The sequence below is a fragment of the Melanaphis sacchari genome, unplaced genomic scaffold (genome assembly GCF_002803265.2).
Source record: "Melanaphis sacchari strain LSU unplaced genomic scaffold, SCAv2.0 Contig2_pilon_pilon, whole genome shotgun sequence".
Taxonomy (NCBI): domain Eukaryota; kingdom Metazoa; phylum Arthropoda; class Insecta; order Hemiptera; family Aphididae; genus Melanaphis; species Melanaphis sacchari.
In genome coordinates this window covers 5,134,419-5,158,534 of record NW_020271173.1, presented here as the reverse complement: position 1 = coordinate 5,158,534, position 24,116 = coordinate 5,134,419, and the positions used below count along the sequence as shown (strand labels likewise).

Sequence of the window (24,116 nt, the reverse complement as noted above, 5' to 3'; positions counted from 1 at the left end):
TATTAATATTATTGTGTGGAAAATATTTTAAAATACCGAGAAAATCGAACAAGATCAAAGTGAAATAAATAGATGGCATAACTCAAACTCAAGACGTAAGGAAAATTTTACATTTCAAAGATAGTCTAGAACAAACGAATTTCTATAGCTAAAGGAAAATAATCCTATTTGCGTAAGTCATGAAGTGGAGTTATTCTTTTCGTCGTACAGTAAGAACAAAACATATTAGCAGTCTTGTAAAGAATTTAAGTAAATGTATTTTAATTCTTTTATAGTATTTTATAAGTAAATATTTATATTGTCTTGAACGTATTTTTACTTGAAAATAAAAAACTTTTTAAAATTTAATAAAATTATTTGCCACATTACAAATTGCTTTTTGATAATCATTTTATTATTTCATAATTTCATATTATGTATATAAATAATTGTGTAATTATAATATTTAAAGTAAAAATAATGAATCTAATAAACCTTAGAGTAGGGTTTTGAAAAATCCAACGAACGCGAACAAAATACCATTTCGGTAGGTACGAACAATGTGTGAAATTAAAGTCAGATGTTCGTATAATAACATATTTCCTACCTAATAAATATATAAATATATTATGTAAATAGTATAAACATATATATATATATATATATATATAATAATAGGGAAATACATAATGTATTAGAACTTCTTATCGACTAGTTTAAACATATACTTTTAGAATTGGTTATTTAATCAAATATTACATAATCAGTTTTTGATAACAATGTATTCTAAATATTTTGATACGGTTTCGTTATTATTGCTGTTGTTCCGTTGGGTTGGTTTCATTTATACGAAAATGATATTTTGTACTCAGACAGTCCTGTATTCACCTACATATAATATTATACTGTGAGGACTTTTGTACTTTGGCTATATATTTTTTTCTCCAGAAGTATTGTAATATACGTATTATGTGGCGAGTTGGTATATAGCATCAAGACTGGGAGAGGACGATTTGAAAAATGACCGAACAACGTGCGGCACTACCATAGCTCAGCAATGTGAAGAATACACACACACACGCGCGCGCCTAACCACCACCGTTGCATTAATATTCGTCTCCGGTTGACTGTCTGTCCTATATACCGTTGTTTCACTAAAATAATAATTTCGGTCTCCGACACCCGAACTGAAATCGTTCAAAAACCACAGCAAAGCCCTCGGTTGGCAGTTAGTCTTTATAGTTTATAAATTAATTGATAGTGATGTTATTTTTAAAAATTTAATTTATGAGAAATTTCCGGGAGCAATTAAACTAAAAATGAAACAATAAAAATACCATTCGTAACTATATGCAGTATAAATTGTTGTGCATTAATTATATTTTGACGTGAATCAAGAAGTAATGATTACTAAGGAATTATTATTGTTTTGTTTTAACAAAATATGTGAAAATACTTTATAAAAGAGTAGTTTTATTTTTCAGAGATTTTTAACTCACATCTCAAAGTTCAACAACAGGTACGTATATAGATATCATGATAACGTCTCTAGTTTTATATTATCTACACGTTCGCAATATAAAATGCAACATGATATTTTGCTACAGTTTTTTGGTAATAATGGTATGTAGACGTCGCAGAGTCTTTCATCTGTAATGCCACCGATAGAACGAATATTGAGTCAGGAGTCTTTGATACTGTATTATTATTATACTGAAATCCTATGATTTTATACACCGCCACCGCTGCGCTACGGTGATGACTATTTGAAGTATAAAGTTTTCAAACAATTCGTTTCAACCAGACGCATTTTGTATGTGAGTGTATTATGCTGGTATATATATATATACCCTTTCATTTGGTTGCATATAAAAAGGAACTTTTGTTTATGTCAACCACAACGGTGTACACAACAGATGCGTTTGTCGGTTAGTACTAACGATCTTATTATTCACTAGAGCTAAGAAAAAATGTGTGCTTCGTCATTGTGCGTTTAGACATCCTTTCGTCTAATTATGTTAAAAATGTTTCTTAAAATTGGTTACAGAAATTGCACATATACAAAAATTTCCTTTTATAGTTATTAAATAACCATATTTAATGGTGACACGTACAACATTCGTTTTTAGCTATCAAAAAAGTCATGAATAAATATTTTTTTCTTTAGTTGGATGTTTCAGAATATTTTATATTATCAATTTAGATAGCTTTTATAATATATTTCTAGATTTTTTTCTTAATTCTATTGCTTGAAACTTTGTAGTACATCTCAATACACTATATACTATGTGAATAATAAAATTGTCTTCTTCAGCAAGAACACGCAAATGTTGGCACTCGAGACGTTATACGTTTTTTCATCTGTTTCCTTTAAGTTAAAATTATCGTGGAAAAACTGAACAGAAAGTATTGTAGGTATTAATATTTACTGCATTTTTTTCATGCGTTTACGGGTTGGAAACAAACGATACCCGAAGACAAAAAACTGGATCATCAAAATATTTTACTTTAATTTAGTGGTGTTTTCGTAATGATAAATAATAAAAATAAACATATATTTTACTTAATTTATGAAACTCTGGTAGGTATCGTTAAATATATAAAAATAAAAAAGTGCACTCATAAGCGCCACGGAAAAAGTAATATTTATTGTAAAATTTTACATACATTATTGTAATAAATAGTTTATTTCTAAGTAATTTTTACAAATCGCTTCCTTTTTATTATCTAAGCAAAAACCTCTATACTCTCATATTGTTTAGTCAACGGTTGAAATTTTCAAATAAATCTATAGTTCTTATCATTGTAGTAAAGCATGACGTGGTTCGAATTCACCAACTGTAGGATATATTGATGTATAAAGAATTGTTTATTGTTGCTGTTGATACGGATTGTATTTTGCGTGTTTTTAAACCATTATAATACAATATTAATCGTTCATCATCATCTAAATGTAGCTTGACAACAAGAATTCGTGCTACAGAAGAAATTAAAGTTTCTAATTTTCCGTATTTATTATACCTCTTAGTCACTATATTTTATTTTTATCTTGTTACTTACGCCATACATAGTTTTATACTACACTTTTTAATAAAATTTACACGTTCTAAATTTGTATGTACCAAAACAAATTTAGTTTTTGGTTAGCACTTAAAGAAAAAAATGCAAAAATCGTCAAAATTCTAGCTCTACTTATAATATTTCCTAGTGAGTAACAATTATTTTTTCCACGACACAGACATATTGGACTTATAAAGATATAATATAAATATGTAATTTTGTAATGATTACATTATAGTTCATAGACTGTTTTTGTTAGTATGTACATTATACACACGTCTAACCCATAGTGCACACTTTCTGTTGCAATGGATACAAAAATAAAACCTAATGTAAAATAAAAGAAAAAAACGAAAAAATACAGTATACAACTATATATTAAAAATAATATATTTAGCAGAATTTGTCAGCAGTTTTATTTGTTCTGCGGTAACCTCAACAGCCAAACAATTTGTCTAAAATATTTTGATTATCTATTGTAGCTGACGATAAGCGTATCAGTTATCAGATATTTATTATATTATGATTTAAAATGTGTAATGTACAATATTATATTGTTCCATAATTAAAGTTATTTTGTTTTCAAATCCGCAAACATAATTTAAATGCAATTGGGGGAAAAAAATGATTGATACCATTAAATATTTTACCGTAGTAATATAATTATTTATTGGATGCATACGTTTTTAGATATATGTTAGTTTAATTTATCACCCTAATTGAATTGGCTCCAATATGCTCTCTCTCTTTTGTACTTCACTGTTTCATGTATTTCGCTTCTCACTAATTATAAACATATCGGATCAATTTTTGCATCATTATTTTATTTGTAATTTATTTGTTCTCCAAATGTCCCACCGTGATTTATTATACGTAGGCTGTCCGATAAATAAGGTACAAAGTTATTTTTGGCGTAAACAATAGACGATATCGGCTTGAAATTTCCAGCATTGATAATATATATAACAAACAACATATTCTATGCATCATGACTATTTTACTTTAGTGTTCCGTCGAATACGTAAGTTTAAACATGGAAAACCAATATTTAAGTTTCACAAAAGAAGAAGTTCGCGCCGTCATTCGGTTTTTTAATTTTCAAAATGTTTCTCCGACTGAAATTCATAGAAAATTAACCGAAGTTTATGGCCCGCACGTAATGTCTCGAAAAAGTGTATCGGTTTGGTGTACAAAATTTAATTCAGGTCGAGAAAGTGTTGAAGATGAAGCAAGAAATGGTCGACCAATAAGCACGTCCACCGCCGAAACCATTGAGGCGGTCGAAAAATTGTTACGATCGGATAGACGACTTAAAATTAGGGAAATGGCTACACAACTTGATCTACCAAAGACCACTGTACATGAAATTGTCCACGAGAAATTAAATTTTCGTAAGGTTTGTTCACGTTAGGTTCCGAAAATGCTTACACCAGACCCCACATTCAGCGGGAAAGACTAAAGCTTGGCTGGAAAAGTACAAGTGGGAATTATTGCAACATCCACCATATAGTCCTGATCTGGCACCTTCAGTTTTTTTTTTGTTCGGTCCGTTAAAAAAAACACTTAGGAAGAACTCATTTTCAAAATGAAGAGGAGGTAATGAACTCAGTTACAGAGTACTTCGATGAAAAATGTGCTGCATGTTTCCGAGATAGCATTTTCAAATTATTCCATCGTTGGGAAAAATGCATCAATTTAAATGGTGACTATATAGAAAAATAGCAAAATATGTCTAATTTATTGTGTAGAAGTTTTAAAGTAATAAATTCATTTTTCATTATTCGGTATATTTTTGTACCTTATTTATCGGACAGCCTACGTACATTGTAATGATTTCTATGTATTAATGATAAAATTGTTTTTACTAAGACGATAATAATAATTATCTTTATCGACGAAAGTTAAATAAAAATATAATATAAAATTACATTTTAGATTTAGCATATTATTCGATATTTTGATTTATTTAAAATTTAAATGGAAACCTTTTTATTTTTTTTTGTCATCAAATGTTGATAAATATTATTTCATTAATGATAAAAATATTTTGTTTTATTTCAGATAATTATAGGTATTTTCTATAAAAATTAGGTGAGAATAATATAATATTATGTGTATTTGACTTTTACTCATATTTTCAGAATATTTATAGCTGTATTATCCGGCGATGCTTCATGATAAAAAATACAAAGATGAGTTATTCATTCGAGTTAAATAGTAATAAATAACTTTTTTTAAATGCAGGAATATTCAGTGATCATTTTATTAGTATTAATAACAAATAAGTAACTTTAGATGACTTAAAAAGTTCGATGTATTATTTTAACCTTCTTAATAATATTAGAATTGGTCGAGTATTTGTATTGTTTCTATAAACCTCAATTTTTCACTTTGCATCTCATATATAAAAGCTATTATTAGGCGCTTATATTCTAATACTTTTGGGATTTATGAGTTATGACCCATCTAGAATTTTAAATAATATATGTGCATAATTTGATGCAATGTGGTTAAAAAATGTGTATTTTTATATGTATCATTTAGACCGATTAATAATTTGTGTATTAACTGACTATTTCTATCTGTATTTTTATTTAACGCTATATACCTAGTCCATCCTTATTCATGTATTTAATTTTTTTTTTAACCTAAGATTTTTTGATGAATTGTTTAATTCTCACTTAGATACTCTATGTATAGTGTTTAATATATGTTGTAATACTCTATAGTATATACTATACATACAAAAATTTAACATTTCAAACCTATATCAAAAGCATTTATAAATTTATTTTATTGTTATAATTTGTGTTAAGTATAAAATACTTTTGGAGCGTTCAGTTAGTTGTTTTTACTGTAAGATGATATAATGGTTCAGAAAATAATATTCATTCAGTATTTCTTGTTACGATCTATGTACGGTATAATAAAATAAATTCCACCAGAATTTTGGTAAGACATATAGTTCGCTCAGTTATGTTCATCATCAATTATTGTTCATATACGTTAAAGCATAATATAAAGCACCTACATAAAGTAAGTAAACGATAATAAACAGTGTGTTAAAAAACTGTTAACGAGAATTTTTTTTAAAATAGCTGTGTCAAAAGTGTTACAGTGAGGGCTGGATTAATCAGAGATAATATTATTATAGTTAGAAATCGTGTAGGAAACCGGATAATAAATCAATTTGGAACGTGTCGGATTTAATCGGCAACCGACAAAATAATATATGATATGACCCTGTTAATATAACATACGTGTGAAACGTAAGAAAAAACAATAAAAATCGTTCGCTCGCGGAGTACCGACTTAATCGAGGCGTACGGAAATACATTTCTGTCAGATTAATTTATCGTGGCTACACGTATGTAATAGGTGCCTATTATTATAAGCGGTGTGCGTTACTATACGAGACAGCCATGTAGAGCATTATCACGCGTTGGGTGGCGGGTTCCATAGGAAATTCGTGCAGTGCACTTATTCACATTATCTGGGACAGTTTTCACAAACAAACATAATATTATAAATAATAGTAACATGACTATTATTATCGTGTATGCATTTCGGCAACAGTATGTTTTCGTACAAAATGAACCAATGCTACAGTGAAAACAAAAAAAATAGTTATAACTCGTACATACTTACTATTCCACATAAAAATAATATATTGGTACATGTTTCAACACTATAATGTACAGTCAATGACAATTGTCATGTTAAGGGTATAGAATGACGTATATTGTACACAATGTAACTGTTACTGCGCGTAACAGAGCGTGTAAAACGTGCCTGGAAATGTCCTGTGTTTTCTTTTTTAGGGATGAAAAATCTGATCTTATCCATTTAACATATCATTTTTCACATTTATATTATATTGATAGGTCATTAAAAGTATTTATAAACGCTCAAATAAACTTTAAAAGAATTTAAAAAATCAATTCACGTTATATTATATATATATATATTTATTGCTTACATGCCTAATTTATATAATAAATATGTAGTGGTCATTATCGCAGGTATATGATCAGTGTGATAAATCTCGCTCTAGGATTTTTTTTTTGTTTGTGGAACAAAAATAATGATTTATAATTTTTGATAAAATGTGTACGATACTTAAATAAATAAAATTATTTTTTTATTTTAATTTGTTATTTATAAGAAAAAAATACAATTTTTAATAAAAGAACGATTAAACTTGTGGAAACTAAGCACTTACTTATTTAGCTTAAATATACGTATGCTGTGCGATAAACATAAAGAAAACTTTATGCATATTGTAATAAATCGGGGACACGAGAACACAATTTATTAAATTATTGTTAATTTAAATTAAATTATTAATATTATTTTAATATTTAATTATTCATGTTTATTTTTTTCAAATGAAAAAAAAATAAATATTACGTTTCGATATGCTTAGTTAAACTTGTAGTTAATGTAAATTATATTTGCAACTGAAAAATAATATTTTATAATAGATATGTTACCAACGAGTTATTCCAAAACAAACATTAAACAGTATCAAATTTAATATTTATCATGAAATTTATTATTTTCAAATATTAATTATATTAAAATCGTATATTAATAAAAGCGAACTACGGTGATTGTTGGTATTTTCAATAGTGATGCCCGTATTCATATATACACTATTCATATATACCGCTGTGAAAACTTTTAATAGATTACTTAATTTTCTAGAATCAATTACTTGCTTTTTGGCATAAACAAATGAGTATCTCGTACAAAATACTATTTATTTATTCTCTTTCATACCACACGTATAGTAGGCTATGACCTGGATATACATCATTAAAAATTAACATTAATTAAATATTAGTAAGAGTCGGATACGGAAATGGTTAAAATACATTTTTAATTACAAAGTAGATAATAAGTCATATATTTTTCTAAAGGATTTTGAGTCATTGCATGTTGTAAAAAAAAAATAAAATGTAACTCATTGTGTTCATGCGATAAAATGTAATTAAAAACGTGTCATTAAATACTATCTAATATCATAAGTATTTTATCTCTAACTATGTTTTTAACCAAAATAGTAAGTTCATTAATAATTGATTTTCTGGTTGTATAAGACATGTTAAGATATTTTATTCTATCAAAATATTTGAATAATTACGTTGTATAAAAATATACATTATATATTGTAATATATTATAGTATAGATATAATTTAATTTTCTGGTATGAGATAATTTTGAATATATTACGTACCTTTTGTCTCGTACATAAATTTACACACAGTCGAATTTTCACTCTGGTTAAATATTATCCTTTGAAAGGATTCTTTGGAATGTTTTTCAAAGTATATCAATATATCACCTGAAGATAAAATTTTAGTAAGAAGTTGAGTACTTTCCTCTGGAGTATACATATTTTCTAATCAACATTTTATTAATTTTACACTAGAATTTATACTCTTGAGTGTCGAACAAGGTAGATAATATTAAATATTGTTGTAACATTTAATTTGTTATACTTTGAAGTTTGAAGTTTTCACAACTGAGATGGAGTTAAATAATATTATACCCTTGTATAAATATGAAACGGAATAACGTATTATACGCACGCGTGTATAACTGAAATGTCTGATGAATAATCGTAAATAGGTAGAATAGTGAAACATAAATATAATACGTGTATATAGATAGGTACAGGCGTAATATGTATAGAAACAACATAATGGAAAATACACGTCTGAACTTGACCTACAATGATTGATATTAACGATATTTTCTTGAAGGAACCTTCGACGTTAACTTCAAGAGCTTAGTAGTTTGTTATCAGATTTTATATTAAGTATACTTACAACTTTTTATGTATGCACGAAAATGCACTCACATAAATATATCACGTTATGCATATTAAGTGTAATACATTATATTCTAAAATAGTGTATGTACATTATGTACCCTTGATCGCACGCAAGCGTTGAAGAATATAGTCTAACCGAAGTCACCGGGTCGTTTAATTTGTGAGCATTACGACACGATGAGCAGAAAATAGAAATTTGGACGTGGTGGACGGGCGAGTGGGCTCTTAAAAAAAAAGTCAAAAACGTGACAAAACTTACATGACAGCGTTAAGCGGGGCGTTATCGCGTGGCGATGATTGTGGTGATGGTAAGGGGGTATGCACGCGGGAATTTGTAATGAATCACGACGATACCGTTGGGCTTTCGGCCCACGTAGCACACGGTAGTAGAGGAAGAGAAGAAATACGATACGACAGTGATGACTTACGATAGACGAACATTGTTGGAAAACGAATATTTAAATTGTGTTTGAAATCAAAAAAAAAACAGCAAACGTTTATTATTCATGTCGTAGCAATCAATTTTTATCGGAACACAGCTTTAGTTACACGGAGGAAAGCATTTCCACTATCAATTCTGTCCTCGTAGTAAACTCGTGTCAAGTGTTGTATAATTAAACGAACTGCGCAAAGTCGTCCATACAATATTTTTTAAAGTCAGCAAATAACACGTCCGCTCAGATGTTTTTCGAGTGTTTAAGCGCAATTAGCGCACGAGAAATATACAATTTTTTATTCACAACATTTTATTTTTTTTCGCGTAGGTGCATGCGCGCGTGCTTGAGAATCCTGTTTATTTTAATGCTTATATATGAAAACCTTGATACGTACATGAATAATTTTAAAATTCATCCAAGAATTAATTTCTATGGATAAAACAGTTTTACCTTATTCCATTTTTACATTTTTTTTTATTATTATTATTATTATTATTGTGTATATTATTACTGAAGCCGGCTGTTATCAATTACAGAGTATACCGTAAAAGTACAACGACCATTTTATTTTCATATTATGAGTATCCCTATTAACATTCATAATTCAAATTGACATAAAATTTTACACAAATAATATATAAATATTAAATGAAAATAGTATAAAAATAATTTTTTGTTTAATTGTAAATATATTAGAACTATAAAATTTGATATCCAACCAAGATTACATTTTTTTATTGTCCAAACTATTTTCACTGTACGAGTAGTGTACATTTACGATTAAAATCAAAGTTTTAATTAGGGATTATGACTCATTTATCAAAAATAAGAATAAAAATAATTTATAATCACATTTGCTGAACTAAATGTAATTATTATATAATTCTCAACGAAAAATTATATATTAGAATTTCGTAATTAGTTATTATTGGGTTTCCAACTAGCGATTAACAAATGCTGATGGTGTTGATCGTATTATGTCTGATTTTTGGCATTGTTGTCATTGTTATTATTTTGCAATTTGGTCGTTTACATGTATTTATTTTTTGTTGTCTATTCCAATAACTGATTTATTTTGCTGGTTCGATAACTCGGTTGAGTGGAAATAAAAATGGAAAATATAATACATTATAACATTTATGAAATGAGGGTTGGTTTGATGACGGGAGTTCGACAGCCATCAACCGGAAACTCGTATTTATTTCCCTGTGAGGTTAGTAAAAATATCTGAATAGTAACTGGCTCAGAATCTGACGATATTACGCGTTTGCAGAGCAATGAAGTGATGGCAATTGTAAATAATAAATAAATGTACATTTTTTTTTTTTTTTTTTACTGAAGTATGCGTGAAAGGGTATAAACTTTTTTTTACAAATAACCACGTATGACCATTTAGGTAGAAAATCAAATTTAAATCACCAGACTTTTATAATACTGATCCGCATTTCTGTGTTTTTTCGCATTTGTTATTTATGATTTTTTGTTCTCAGTTAGCCACATGATTACAGTTTCTGACTTTATTTTTACTGGCTTATTAAACGAATTTAATGAAATTATGATTTGTTTTAGCTCAAATATGTTAATCATGAAGTATAGAGTTTGATTCGTAATCATTTGATTTAGTTTACAATAACAATGTTGGTATTCTACATTTTACTGTATAATATAGAATAGCTAAGTTTGTTGTAAATTTAATTTAACTTAAAATTAATTGAATTATAAAACAGTTATAACTTAATCGTTTCGGCTACGGAACAAAGTGAAACATGGCTGACTCAATCGAAATTTATACTACAGCCTTGATAATCAAGAGAAATGTGTATAATGGATAGTAAACTCGACGGCGCGCGGCGTAAACATCTACTGCAGTCTGAAGTTGTCAGTTATAACTGATACAAGCCCCTTTAATCCATTAAAGTACTTGGAAGTGAGCAACCATAGTACCTACCTATAATTATTTGACAGCAATCATTTAAATTTTGGTTAAATGTATATTATATTTTTCAAATTGAGTATGTTTTTATATTGATGTATTTCGACTGTGATTTTTCTAACTAAATATTGTAAACAATTATTCGTTATTTTTGAAACTCTTTAAAATATTGTTGTAATTTTCGTAATTTTTAGCATCAACAGTAAATAATTCCTAACTGTTGCAGTATAAATATAAATTCTAATATAATATAAATTTATAAATTAATCAAAATCGTATAAAATAAGATTTACGTAAATTAATACATTTTACATAAATTAAATACAGATTATCGATCAAACATCGTGTAAATTAATACATGTGTTGTTTTATGAACAATGTAAATCGTAACCATGATAACAATTAAAAATTATTAACTAAAAAAATAATTTATAATTAGAATCCATTAGTATCTAAATTATAATTAATAAAAATAGAATATTTCATAAAATTACTAATTGCTATCTTTATTTCTTAAAATAGAAAAAATAAAATACTTATGTGTTTGTTATCTCTTATACTAAAATATTTTATCATATCAAATGGGCAATTGTATTCAGTATCAAAATAATAAAAATATACTTAATTTAATCAGTTATGTATAATATTGTATCATAATAGTATTATATTCTAGATAAAATTGCAGGACAAATAAAACTACAGAATATTGTTGATTTAAAGTACCTATTAATTTTTCTAAAGTACTTTTACGTATTACATCGTAATATAATAATCTGACAGTGAAATTAAACTATTATGATATTATATTAGTTATACTATTAAAAAATTCACATGATATTCTTCTAAAATTAGTAAATATACCTAATTTTGACTTTTTTTTTTTTAATAATCTGTCAGATCTAAAACGACATTATTTAAATTACTAATATAACTGAATAGTAATAATTAAATTTTACTTGTTAAATTTATCCTATGTATCACATATATATAATTATATCTTAAATTTGAGTCTATTTTTGTAATACGAAATTGTATTAAATATGTTACAAATCTGTACTTGAACTTACTAGAAGTTTGTTCCAAAATAAATAATAAATAAGTTATGAAGTCTACTTAAATTCTTAAATTAGCACATTTGACTTATTTGAGTGAATATAAATTGTTATCTTTCTGTCTAAACTAAATAATCCTTAAAAAGATACAGTTTAAAATGTATGGAACGTGCATCGCTTTAATTCTATTTAAATTCGTAAAAGCGAGTTTTAGATGGAAATCGTGTGAGAGGCTGATCAATCTCCTGGGGTTATTTTAAAGCTTAAAGTTTTTTTTTTTTTATATATGTATATATATTAAAATCCAGTCCGTGCCTAGACGGCTAAATATTACAGTTAAAGTTGTTGGTAGGATTTCGAATAATGTTATTATGTAATAATAATAATAATAATATTTAATTTAATGTTAAAAATTATTTTTATAAATTTTAACTGTGTATACATTTTCGAGATGGAATAATTTTTCATCCGTAATCAAGACTCATAGCAACAATTAATTTTGTTTAAGTTGAACGCAATATTGAATTATATAAGCATATTTCACTATAATAAATATTTGTTTTAATGATAATGTAATGTACGAGTACAAGTTAAAAAAAATTGTTAAAATAGTTCTTTGAAAATGTGCATTAAATTGTTTTCATAAAATAAGCTTGTTGTTATTTTATTTTGTTTATATTCCATAATATTTTATGTTTCAATTTTGAAAAATTAAATTAATTTTGTTCTTTTTTTTTGATACATTTAATGGGGCTTAAGAAAGTAAGTTTGTATAAATATATTTTGAAATAATTTTTATGTCATATTTATTGAATTTATTATTATATATTATAGTTTATTGTAATTTATACTTTCTAAATGAAAGTTGTATTAAAGTCAATAAAATTATGAATTAAAATTATTCTGATTACACATATCAAATAACCAAATATATTATATTCTTGTATTTTTTTTTTCGATAAAACGCTAAGTATGTGAATAACATCAGCGAAATTCTAAAAAAATAACTCAAATCTATTTAAGAAGTAGGATTTTCAAAATAAATTTATTTAGTATATCAAGATCTATGATTGCTAATGTTAAGTAGATTATAGTCACATATTTTTTACTTTTATCAAAAACAATTTAAGCGTATTCTGTAAAGCTTTATTTTTATAGTTTATTACAAGTTGATAAAAAGTGTAATTCAAGTAAGTGATACCGTCTTACATAGATCTTTAATAAATTTGTTGTATGTTATTTGAGCTTTTATTTTTTATAAAGTTCGTTATGTAATCAAGTTTCAAAATGTGATGTTTGGTGTTTTAAACGTGTAAAGCTATAAGTGAAAATAGACTTAGTACAACATTTAACAGAGAAAAGCTTTTACTTGTCCTTTTGTTTTCGTGTCAAGCAATAAAAAAACGATTTTAAGTAAAATCATGTTATATACATAAAAAATTATTTATATGCTCGAATAGACTGCAACTATATTATATACTATGTGGATTTTTAAAGCCTGTTGAATTAAAACACTCAATGATTAAGTCGTTTTAATGTATTTGAATTATATTCACTTGTGTTTCTACATTCCTTGAACTCGAAAGGATTGAAATAAAATATACTTAATAGTTTTTTTTTCTGTCTTTCATGATACATTCCTGTAAAATAAGTTTAAAACTTAACGAATTTTGATTAATACTAAAATATAATGATAAATATTACATAAGATATGTTTTTGAAATGCTATAATAATTTTCTAACTAATATTATAATATATATTTATTAGAACAAGTGATTTGCAATTTAATTGATTTAAGTAATGTTTTTACATTGTACCTTAATAAGAAACACTAAAAATATAACCACTTATTACGAGTTAGAACTATCTGTATAATGTTTTCATTTAATAAATCAACGAATTATATAAAAAAATATCTATATCTTATAGTTAAATGAACGTTTTGATCTTTTAAATATGCTGTTAGTATTATGAAAACACATAATTACAAAATCAAAATATGATGATAAAATACTTGTACAATGTATGGATTGATCTATAATATTATAAAAGTATAAAATAAAGTGTATAATTATTAAAATTAACAAGCGATAATATAATAAACATATAGTAGTAATTTATGAAAAAAAAATTTACAGATTACTAATTGATGTTATACGTATATTAATTAATACGAGTAACTATAGTTTATAATATTTATCATACTTAAAATAAAATCAATGGTATAAATTACCTATGGTTACACAAAAAATGCATAACACTTAATGTCTAGATATGTTATTTATTATTATTTTACATATTATTTCTTAATTATTTGATAATTTAAAATACCATGATACCTATTTAGAACTTTGAATACGTTCCTTTATTCTAAATTAAAATGAATCTAGTTGTATTTATATATCTTTGAATTATTTGTAAATATATTATAATAGCTTATGTAGTAATTATTATTCACGTTGATAAATTAATTATTCTTCATTTGTTTAGACGTTTTAATCGAAATAATCTTGTACATTATGTTGTTGTATAAAATTTGGTACCACCTTGTACAACACAACACACACACACACACACACACCGTATATATTATATATTGTGATAAAAAGTGTAAGAAAAATATTAATTAACATGAACATTTACTATGAGAGGTCGTTGGGTTTTAGGTTTTACGTGATAAATCAACATGCAGTTGTAGTGCGACAATGAAAATTATTTTATTGTAATGACTGGATCTGGATCTATTTTTTGCAAATGGAATCTACAAAAATTTGCACCTTTTTACCACCAGGATTTTTCTTCGTTACTGTAGTACTGTACCCACTGATTGGGTAAACACACAACAATAGAACAAAAACAAACACGCAAGCACGCACACACGTATAATGCAGGTATCTATTGTAGTAGTAATATGCGTACCTATGTATATTACTTTATGTTTATGCATGCAAGACCTAACTACCTGAAACAGAAACTACAACACAATTTCGATGCAGATGCGGTGACTCGGTATGAAAGTTTCCATACAAAACTTCTCTCGTCACCTCGAAGCAATCCTATTTCATTATAGCCATATGTTTCGCGATGGTTTTCAGGAGAACCGACCACTACTATTATTGTTGCGATTATTATTTATCCTTTCATCGTCGTCGTCGTTGTCGTCGTTGTCATCATCTACCCCATCGGTAGTCATTAATCATTTGCAATTGTACCCAGTGGCTGTTGTTAAAATATAATGACGACTGAACCACGGCACGAAAAGCTCTAGTAAATACTTAAAGGGGTTTAAGCGAGAAGGTCGGTTTATCTTGGGTCAAAGGTCTTACTATGCGTGGCGACCGGAGTGAAGATTTGTGTGTGCGGGTAAAGAGGATGACCTTTTATTTCGCTTGGTGACAAATCTTGCGGAAACTATGTCAGTGATAAACACACCCATTCGTTCAGCACAACAAACGAATTTATTTTTGTATCTTTGTTATATACGTACGTACAATTTAATATATAATTATTAGAACGAATTTTTCGCAGAAGTATTACAAATGTTAACAGTAAACGGGAAAATGATCACGCATATTAACAGCAGGGAACACGGACATTTTTTGGGTGAATGACAACAATGCTAGAAAAAGAAAAACATAAGCATACTGAAAACACACATATACAGAAGGAATAAGAGAAGAGTGAGATAGAGAAAAATAGAATGTGATATAGAATGAAAAAAAACAATAGCCGTTGGATTGGAAATACCATTCCCCCGGGTAGCTTCGATCGTTTTCGTGTGTTTTGCGTTCGATCTTAAATTTTTTTTTATCTTGTTTCTCTTCCTTTTAATAGCTAAGCTAGTAATATATAAAGGACAAAAAATAGTCCCTCGAGATCATATGACTGTGAAAAAAGATAACTTTCAGAAAACGTTCACCACATTTTTGGTTCAAAGAATAAAATGTAAACGATAACTTAAACTTTAGAGTTAGATGCTAAAATTGAATAATATATATTGTTTATTCTATTTTTTACGTATTATTATTGATTATTCAACATATTATTTTTCAATAAGTCGAGTATTTTTTTTCATACTTTTTTTGCTTGATTTTATTTAAAATACTTTTTAAATAGTTTTTAAATTGTTAGTGTTTTTTTTTTTTTATCGTTATCTTATTTATTTATATAAAAAAAAAAAATAAATGATTTATACTTTATCATCAACTGATAAGTATAATTTAACAAACAATATTGACAAACAAATATGATTATGTATGATATTGAACAAATAATACAAAGAAATAAAAAAAAACATTTTTAATATTATTAGTTAACCTAATAGTATAACTAAGGTTTCAATAAAAATATAAAAAAAAAATATTATTAGTCACAATAATAATAATAATATTCTGCAGTACAAAAATTATGAACACAATACATCAAATATCATCATAGGTATGTTTATCCTTGTACAATAAAGAATAAGATGAATACGGTACTATAAAGTACATTTTATTTACTTACGTAGAAGATTCACAAACGTAAAGGTAATACCTAATTGAAATGTGCAAAAACATTCAAACATTCTAGAATGTGGGTTTCACTGAAGTATGTAAAATGTTATTTTACGTGGTTCGATACACATTTTCTCGAATCACCGATGCACATCACAATATTATAATATAATATAATATGACATTATACAACATAATATAACAATATAATATTACCACACTTGTAATAGCAATATACATACGTGTAGAGTTTATTGAATTCGAGTGTACTTTGAAGTGGCATTTCTCGTTACTATATCATTATATCAACCTATGTAGTCCATCATAAAAATAAACCACTTAACTACGGCTTATATCTCAATAAGAGGATATAACTAATAACATGTAAATAATAATATCAGTGACGATAAATGGCATCGAAATTAGATCGAAGTACGTAGACACTTAGGTATATTCATATATATTGTTCAAGGTAACTTTTTAGCAAATATTGTATTATTAATAAGTCTTTCTCAACAAACAAAATATATCTAAAAATTAGTTGTGAGTTAATTTTAAGAACGATAAACCTGTAAACATACCTATATATGAGTGAATATAACGTATATTTCATTATGATATAATTAGTGTATTAGTATTATTATATTACGTATAAACGTAGTGGGATATAAACGAACCGCGTGACGGTGAAACTTTTTGAAAAGTTCACAAAGTTATTACGAAAGAAGACATACCTTAACGCATTGTGTGACCATATCCCCAGAGAACGAGTCAAAATCGGCGGTGAAGAGGTGCAAGGAAAAATCAAAAGTATAAAAAAAATGAAAAACGTCATTTCATTAATCTCGCCATAAAAGCTCCGGCAAGAGCGATGGCCACTCCGCTTTAGATTTAGACGGCTGTCGAGCGCAGCTTCGCGTTTTTACATCACGTCTTTGCTACCGATAAGCGACCTCAGCGGGGATTCCGAGGAGGCTTTTACAAACCAGGAGTGTATTATATCAGACAAAACACCAAGCGCATTATGGAAATCTTGACGACCGTTGACGCCACAAACGGAACAAAAACCATGTGTTCGTAATATATTTTCGTCTTTCCGATGTCATAACGGTGACTGTTCATCTCGTCGTTAAGTTATGATGAATTTAATAAGTACAATTATAATGTTATATATATATATAAATAAAAAAAATATCCCTAACGCGATACTATGAATGTGTTCGAAGTAGATTTCTAGTTTCTATATATATGTGAATTTTTGTTTGCATACCGCGTTTATTAATCTTCCCTAAGAAAAATACTAAAACGGTCACCTCACTAGTCGCTATAGCTAATTCAATACACTTTTATTTATCGTGCAAATATTTAAACACAAAATCATCGATTGGAAATTATTTGTTTTCCAACAGTCGTATTACATGCCTTTTAAATGCATAACAATTAATTTTATTTTATTCGCGACTGATTAAAAATTACTTAGTTAAATATATTCTGGAAGCCAAATTATAGTTTTTCGTGGTTCATTTTTGATGTAAAATATTACATTATTGATAAAATTATCGGTTTTTGAATATTATAAAAATTCGCATATAATTAATTAAGTATTTTATATTTATATATTTCATAAAATAATATTAAATTATACTATAATTACAATGAAAATTAATTTATTTCCTTTTGTATCCTGATAGTCTGATTATTGAATTTATGTATAACATCGATATTATCAGTTTTTTGAACTTATATTATACATTATAAGCTTTGCAGTCGTATTGTATTGGATTTTATTTAATGCGAAAAAAAAACAAACGATTCAGATGTGTTATAGCATAAAACAAATTCAACATCGTTTTCATGTTATACTAAGGATAAAATAAAGATAAAAAAAATAAAAATAATAAATTCAAAATCAATGGGTTCAAGTAAAGTAATGGTATCCAAATCAATGTTTACTGAATCGAAGCTTGTTCAAACTTTGACTGACTGCAATACGGTAAAAGTAAAATATAATCAAAATGTACATTGTTTCCGTTATTTTTTTTATTATTAAATTAAAACAAGATGTTCAGAATATTTTTCCTATTGTTCACATACTATTTACTTATTTATTTATTTTTTTTTTATAAATATGTACCAAAATATAATGAAAAATGCGAAATTTCTGTATAGAGCTTTAACAAACATAAGTTATGTGTATTATATTACTGCATGATAAAATATGATTGTTTGGATTTATAAAAAAAATAAAAAATGTGGCTTGGTGAGCACGGTGGTTGGGCTTAGTCATTTATGTGTTTTGAGGTCAAGTATCGGCCGGCGTTGCTAGCTCTCGGATGGGTGACCACCCGAGTTCTTAGTGATGAATCCATGGTGCAAACACATACACATACATGATGTAACCGTACTAACCAAACTTTACAAACAAACCTTACACAAAAAAACCTACTGCTTCTATCCACAGCTAATGTCCTTAGTTTCCGGGCTTAAATAAGATCAATAAAAAATAAAATAAATAATGACTAGTTATTAGTGATTGTTTAGCTTAATAGATTATTTTCATACATATTTTATGGTTAAATGTAACACTTCTACCAAAAATAATTAAAAACTTCAAATGAAAGTTAATTTTAGTTTAAGCAGCAATTGTATGTCCTATTAAACGTATTCAAAATTAGTATAATTAATATTATAAATATATTTACAACCGATTAAGATAAAATGGTTGGTGTTGAAATAAATTGTGGTTTTAAAGATTTTATTATGAATCAAAATTATTTTTTCTTTTAGTAGGAGTTGAATATACTATATAAATATTATAAATAAATTAAATGATTTTCAAATTATAAAAATTCATATTATTAATTAAAAAACTCACACTTACAGTAAATTTATTCATACACAAATTTATTAAAAATGTACTCATTTTAAGTTTTGTTGAATTTATGATTTACTATACTGATGAATTATAATAGTTAAGTATTTATTATTTATATAAGCTTTCATATAAGTTCGATGATCACCTCAGGGAAATTCATAATAATATCGAGTTAAAAAGTTATTAAATTAAATTTTCGTGATTTTGAGAAATGTTATTAAAAATAAAATTTCGAAGCTTATAAATAAAAAAATGTGTAGCTTTAATAATTTTAAATAGCGATAACAACATATTATGAAAAACATTGTTTTAAACTTTCAACATTTTTAACTGATTAAAAATGTTTTTATCATTATTTTTAGAACAAAAAAAAAAAAAAAACTTAATAAAAATTGGAAATATCATAATATGTCTATAGAGAACATGGATATTGCTTAAGAATAGTTAAAATATTTTTAACTGAATGTTTTACTATAATTAAAATTGCTGATATAAATATTTGAAGAAATCATCAAATTTTTTTTTTATATTTTTTGCTTTGTTAGATATTTTATGAGATATTTAAAATGTTGTTTTTTAACTTCTCAAAGTACTAACAACTACATTTGATTTTTCGCTATTCTCTAAGTTTAAAATCTTTCTTGGTTTTACTGTCTTAAGAAGTTGGTAACAGTTACACTTAAAAAAAAAACACACATACAAATACATTTATCACATCTCTCAAAATCTATAATATGCGTGATCTTATTAATTACTAATGTATTTCATTTATAATTTTATGTAAAAACTTAATTTTCAAAAAAATAAAACTAATTAGCTAACAAAATACATTTAACTAAAATAATACAAAACTTCAGAACTTTATAAATTTTAGATGTGTTATAAAATAACAAGATATAATTTATGACGTCTGTGGCTATATCTGGTCATTAGGTATGATCTTTTCGCGAAAGCTACAAATTTTATAAGTTAAATTTTCAAACTATGTTATATCATTAATATTAAAACCTTGGAAGCTTAAGAGAACCAAATTTATACTCAATACGATGATCGTCGAAATCGAAAAAGCAGTTTTTAGTTAGTTTGATAAATCACGTCTGACGACTAAAAGTTCTGACTTCCGATATTACTAAGCCCTTAAAAGTTGTCTATTTAACTAGTCTCAAGTGCTCTTGGATATCAAATATTTTATGTTAAATGTCATGATTTACAGTATAAATATTGAAATCGATAATGTTGATTGGGATGTTAAATATATCTAATATTTTTAATATTAAAGGATTATTTACTGAGCTACTAATGGCATCAATACAGCGATATAGAATTTTTTCCTAAATTATATATTGCTCTCTATTATGTTAAAGATACACGTTTGAATCACATTTAAGTTTATCAACTTAAATGCTTATAGTAATAAAATATGACCAGAGGTTTGTTTTAATAATATCGATCTTCACAACTTCACGAGGTCTTAAAAATATTAATTGATAAAAACTTACATCAAAAAATAATCAATAAGTTTCTACAAATAATTGAAATTAATCGATAATAAATGTTTTTTGATATGAATTGTTTATTGAGTACCTATCTTCCTGTAATATATAATTATTTGTTATAAATCAGATACTTAATCGACAGTAGAATGTTTCCTGCAGATTAACACATTAATTATGATTAAATTGTAATTTTAATAACTAATTGATGTTTAAATACACATTTTAACAGCTGATGACGTGAATTGTGAATATATGTAAATCACCATATTTTTTAACAGGTCGATACTATTACTATTAAACTTTTATTACAATTCTACCATGTTATCGACGAAATTGATCAAAACTTCTAATGAAATTCCCACGTGCGGTCGTCAGCTATTATAGTAGTAATTTCTATTCTATAATTTATGTGCAAAATTGTTCGGTCGACTATTGTACTAGAGTATACGTTGGTAGTCGCTTAAATTGTTTAATATATGTAAACCACAACCATGTTAACGTCAATATAAGTACAGGTCATAGCAATGCAAACTTCTGTTCAATACTAATATCCTCGAATACCCTTGTTATAGTCCCGTGGATGACAAGTGAATGGTTTTTGTTGAATCATAATTATAAACAAAAATATAATAATTAAATTAATTGAATTTTTCTTTTACACTTAAATAACTGATATTTAGTGAAAATATTGTTAATGGAGTGATATTAGTAAATAAATATAAACAAAATTCATTATGTATATTATATATTATTCTTATTTTTGTTTCATAAGTTTTCATGTGTTATAACATGGCTCATAATTTATAGAACTTAAGCTATGGTTAGGTTTGTATAGTTTGTAACGTTTTAATATACAGAAATAATCGAAAAAAAAAGTCTATTTTAATTAAATTTTACAATTCCTTAGGTATGATAAATATATTAAATATATATATATATATATATATTTAAGGAATTTTAGTAAGAAAAAAGAACAAATAGTTATTTTTTTATATGAATATTTTACCAATAATCTAGGTATTATGAAATTATATTATAAATAATTAGACAGATAAAAAAAAAAAATTGAAAATTGAGAATTCACATTTTAAAATTCAATGTCCATATCGTTTTAATTATTGTGCTGGTGTTCTATAACAAATGCTGTCGTTATACCGAAAACCCACATCAAACCACTATACAAACTCAGCAAAGTGTGGTACTCCTCTCTGGAGAGATTCCCATGCCATCCCATTTATAATATTTATTATGCACACCTAACAATCATCAATCTGAATTGCAAATTTGAAATTAACTATTGGGTTTGCCTACTTACTCTTTATGCCTTAGTAATTAATTCTAAATATGGTGGCAATAAGTAGGTTCAGAATTTATCACCAACATGGAGTTTCTGTAACACTTAATCCAATCAGATATATATTTGCCTAACACTATCTATTTATTCTTTAAATTAAATTATAAGCTCCTAATGTAGTCAAAATAAACTAACAAGCATTTGTCAAGCAATATTGTTTGTGTTCTTAGAATTAATTTTCATGATATTTATACCTATCATATGTTGATTAATGAAGATTTAAATGTAAAATAATAAAATAATATAATATATATATATAATTTTAGTTTTTTAAACGTAAAATGAGATTATGCTTTAGCAGTTTAGTATTTAAGGAGAAGATTTAATACCAGTCCAACTGTGGATACACACATAAAATATAAAAATTTAGACATGTATTTTGCCAAGTATAACTATTGATCTAGTGGATTGATAAAAAATCTGAAAACACATTTGAATTTGTTGTCAAGTTTATTTAAGATTGATTTTACTAAATTTAAAAAAAAAAATCAAATAAGACAATTTTTAATTTTAATTTTTTTAATTTAATTATTTTGAATTAAACGTGACTAAATATTTGGTTAAGTCAAGAATTAAGGAAAAATTCAAAGTCGTTATATATTTATTATCACTTCACTAAATCAATTCGCACAATTGGCAAAGAACACTTCTAAGTTTCTATATTCAGTGTATAATAAACAAAAACAAAAATTCGGTATAGAATCTTCTTAAGTTATAACTTATACTACTTGTATATTAATAATCATACAATTGAAGTAATGAAAGCATTTGCAATGTTAACATCCACTTAATAAAAGTATTTTTTATTTAATTTATATCTTAACGTATAATATATACTTATTATTAATAATATAATTTTGCTGTTTTTAAAATTATTAAGAAACTTTTAGAAATCATTTTTTTTTAAAACATTGAACAATTATAATTAAAATATCACTGAATTTATAGAAATCAAATGGTGAACATAGTCTAATTCTTATTTACTTATCATGTTATGACGTTTCTCTTAAAGGAAGTTTTAAACAATGCCGTTTGTTACGAACAAAAAACAAATTCAACACCCATTGAGACTTTATAAAAGACAAACAACTTTTGAAGTAACTGAAATCAAGTTTTTTTCTTATTGCTACTGTGAATTCTAATAATATTTTGAATGCTCATCTATTTTCCATTTGGTTCAATAGCTAAGGATACGAAAACAAATAAAATGTTTAAAAAGAAAAATATTTTCTTTAAAGAATTTTTTTCGATAGTATTTTTAGTACTTTTGGTAAAGGTATCATATTATTTAGTGTTCAATTCTGAATATAAATAAATTTAGTGAAAATATAATTAACATTTCTTAACGTATTGAGTTGAGATGTTTAAATCATAATTATTCATTGGAAAATATTTAATATATAAAATATGAAAGACTTAACAGATTGCTTGTGTATTTTTATTTTATTTATGGTCTGTATAATTTATACAATTAAATAAATTGTTTAATTAATACGTACCAATTAAAAATTAATTGATATAAACAATTAATAATAAAATCTCTAAATAACATATATACTTGTATACTTTGATTTATGTACCTAATTTTATTTA

The 24,116-nt window shown here is 26.0% G+C and overlaps 2 protein-coding genes across 4 annotated transcripts in view; one reads left to right on the top strand and one right to left on the bottom strand.

The window, feature by feature from the left end:
• The window catches only part of LOC112595781, a 201,007-nt gene that overhangs the window by 82,677 nt on the left and 94,214 nt on the right, over positions 1-24,116 (bottom strand). The window lies entirely within an intron of this gene.
• On the top strand, positions 4,073-4,450 carry LOC112595892 (protein GVQW3-like). The gene has a single exon (XM_025341280.1). It carries the CDS (start codon positions 4,073-4,075, stop codon positions 4,448-4,450), a length of 378 nt encoding a protein of 125 aa, XP_025197065.1.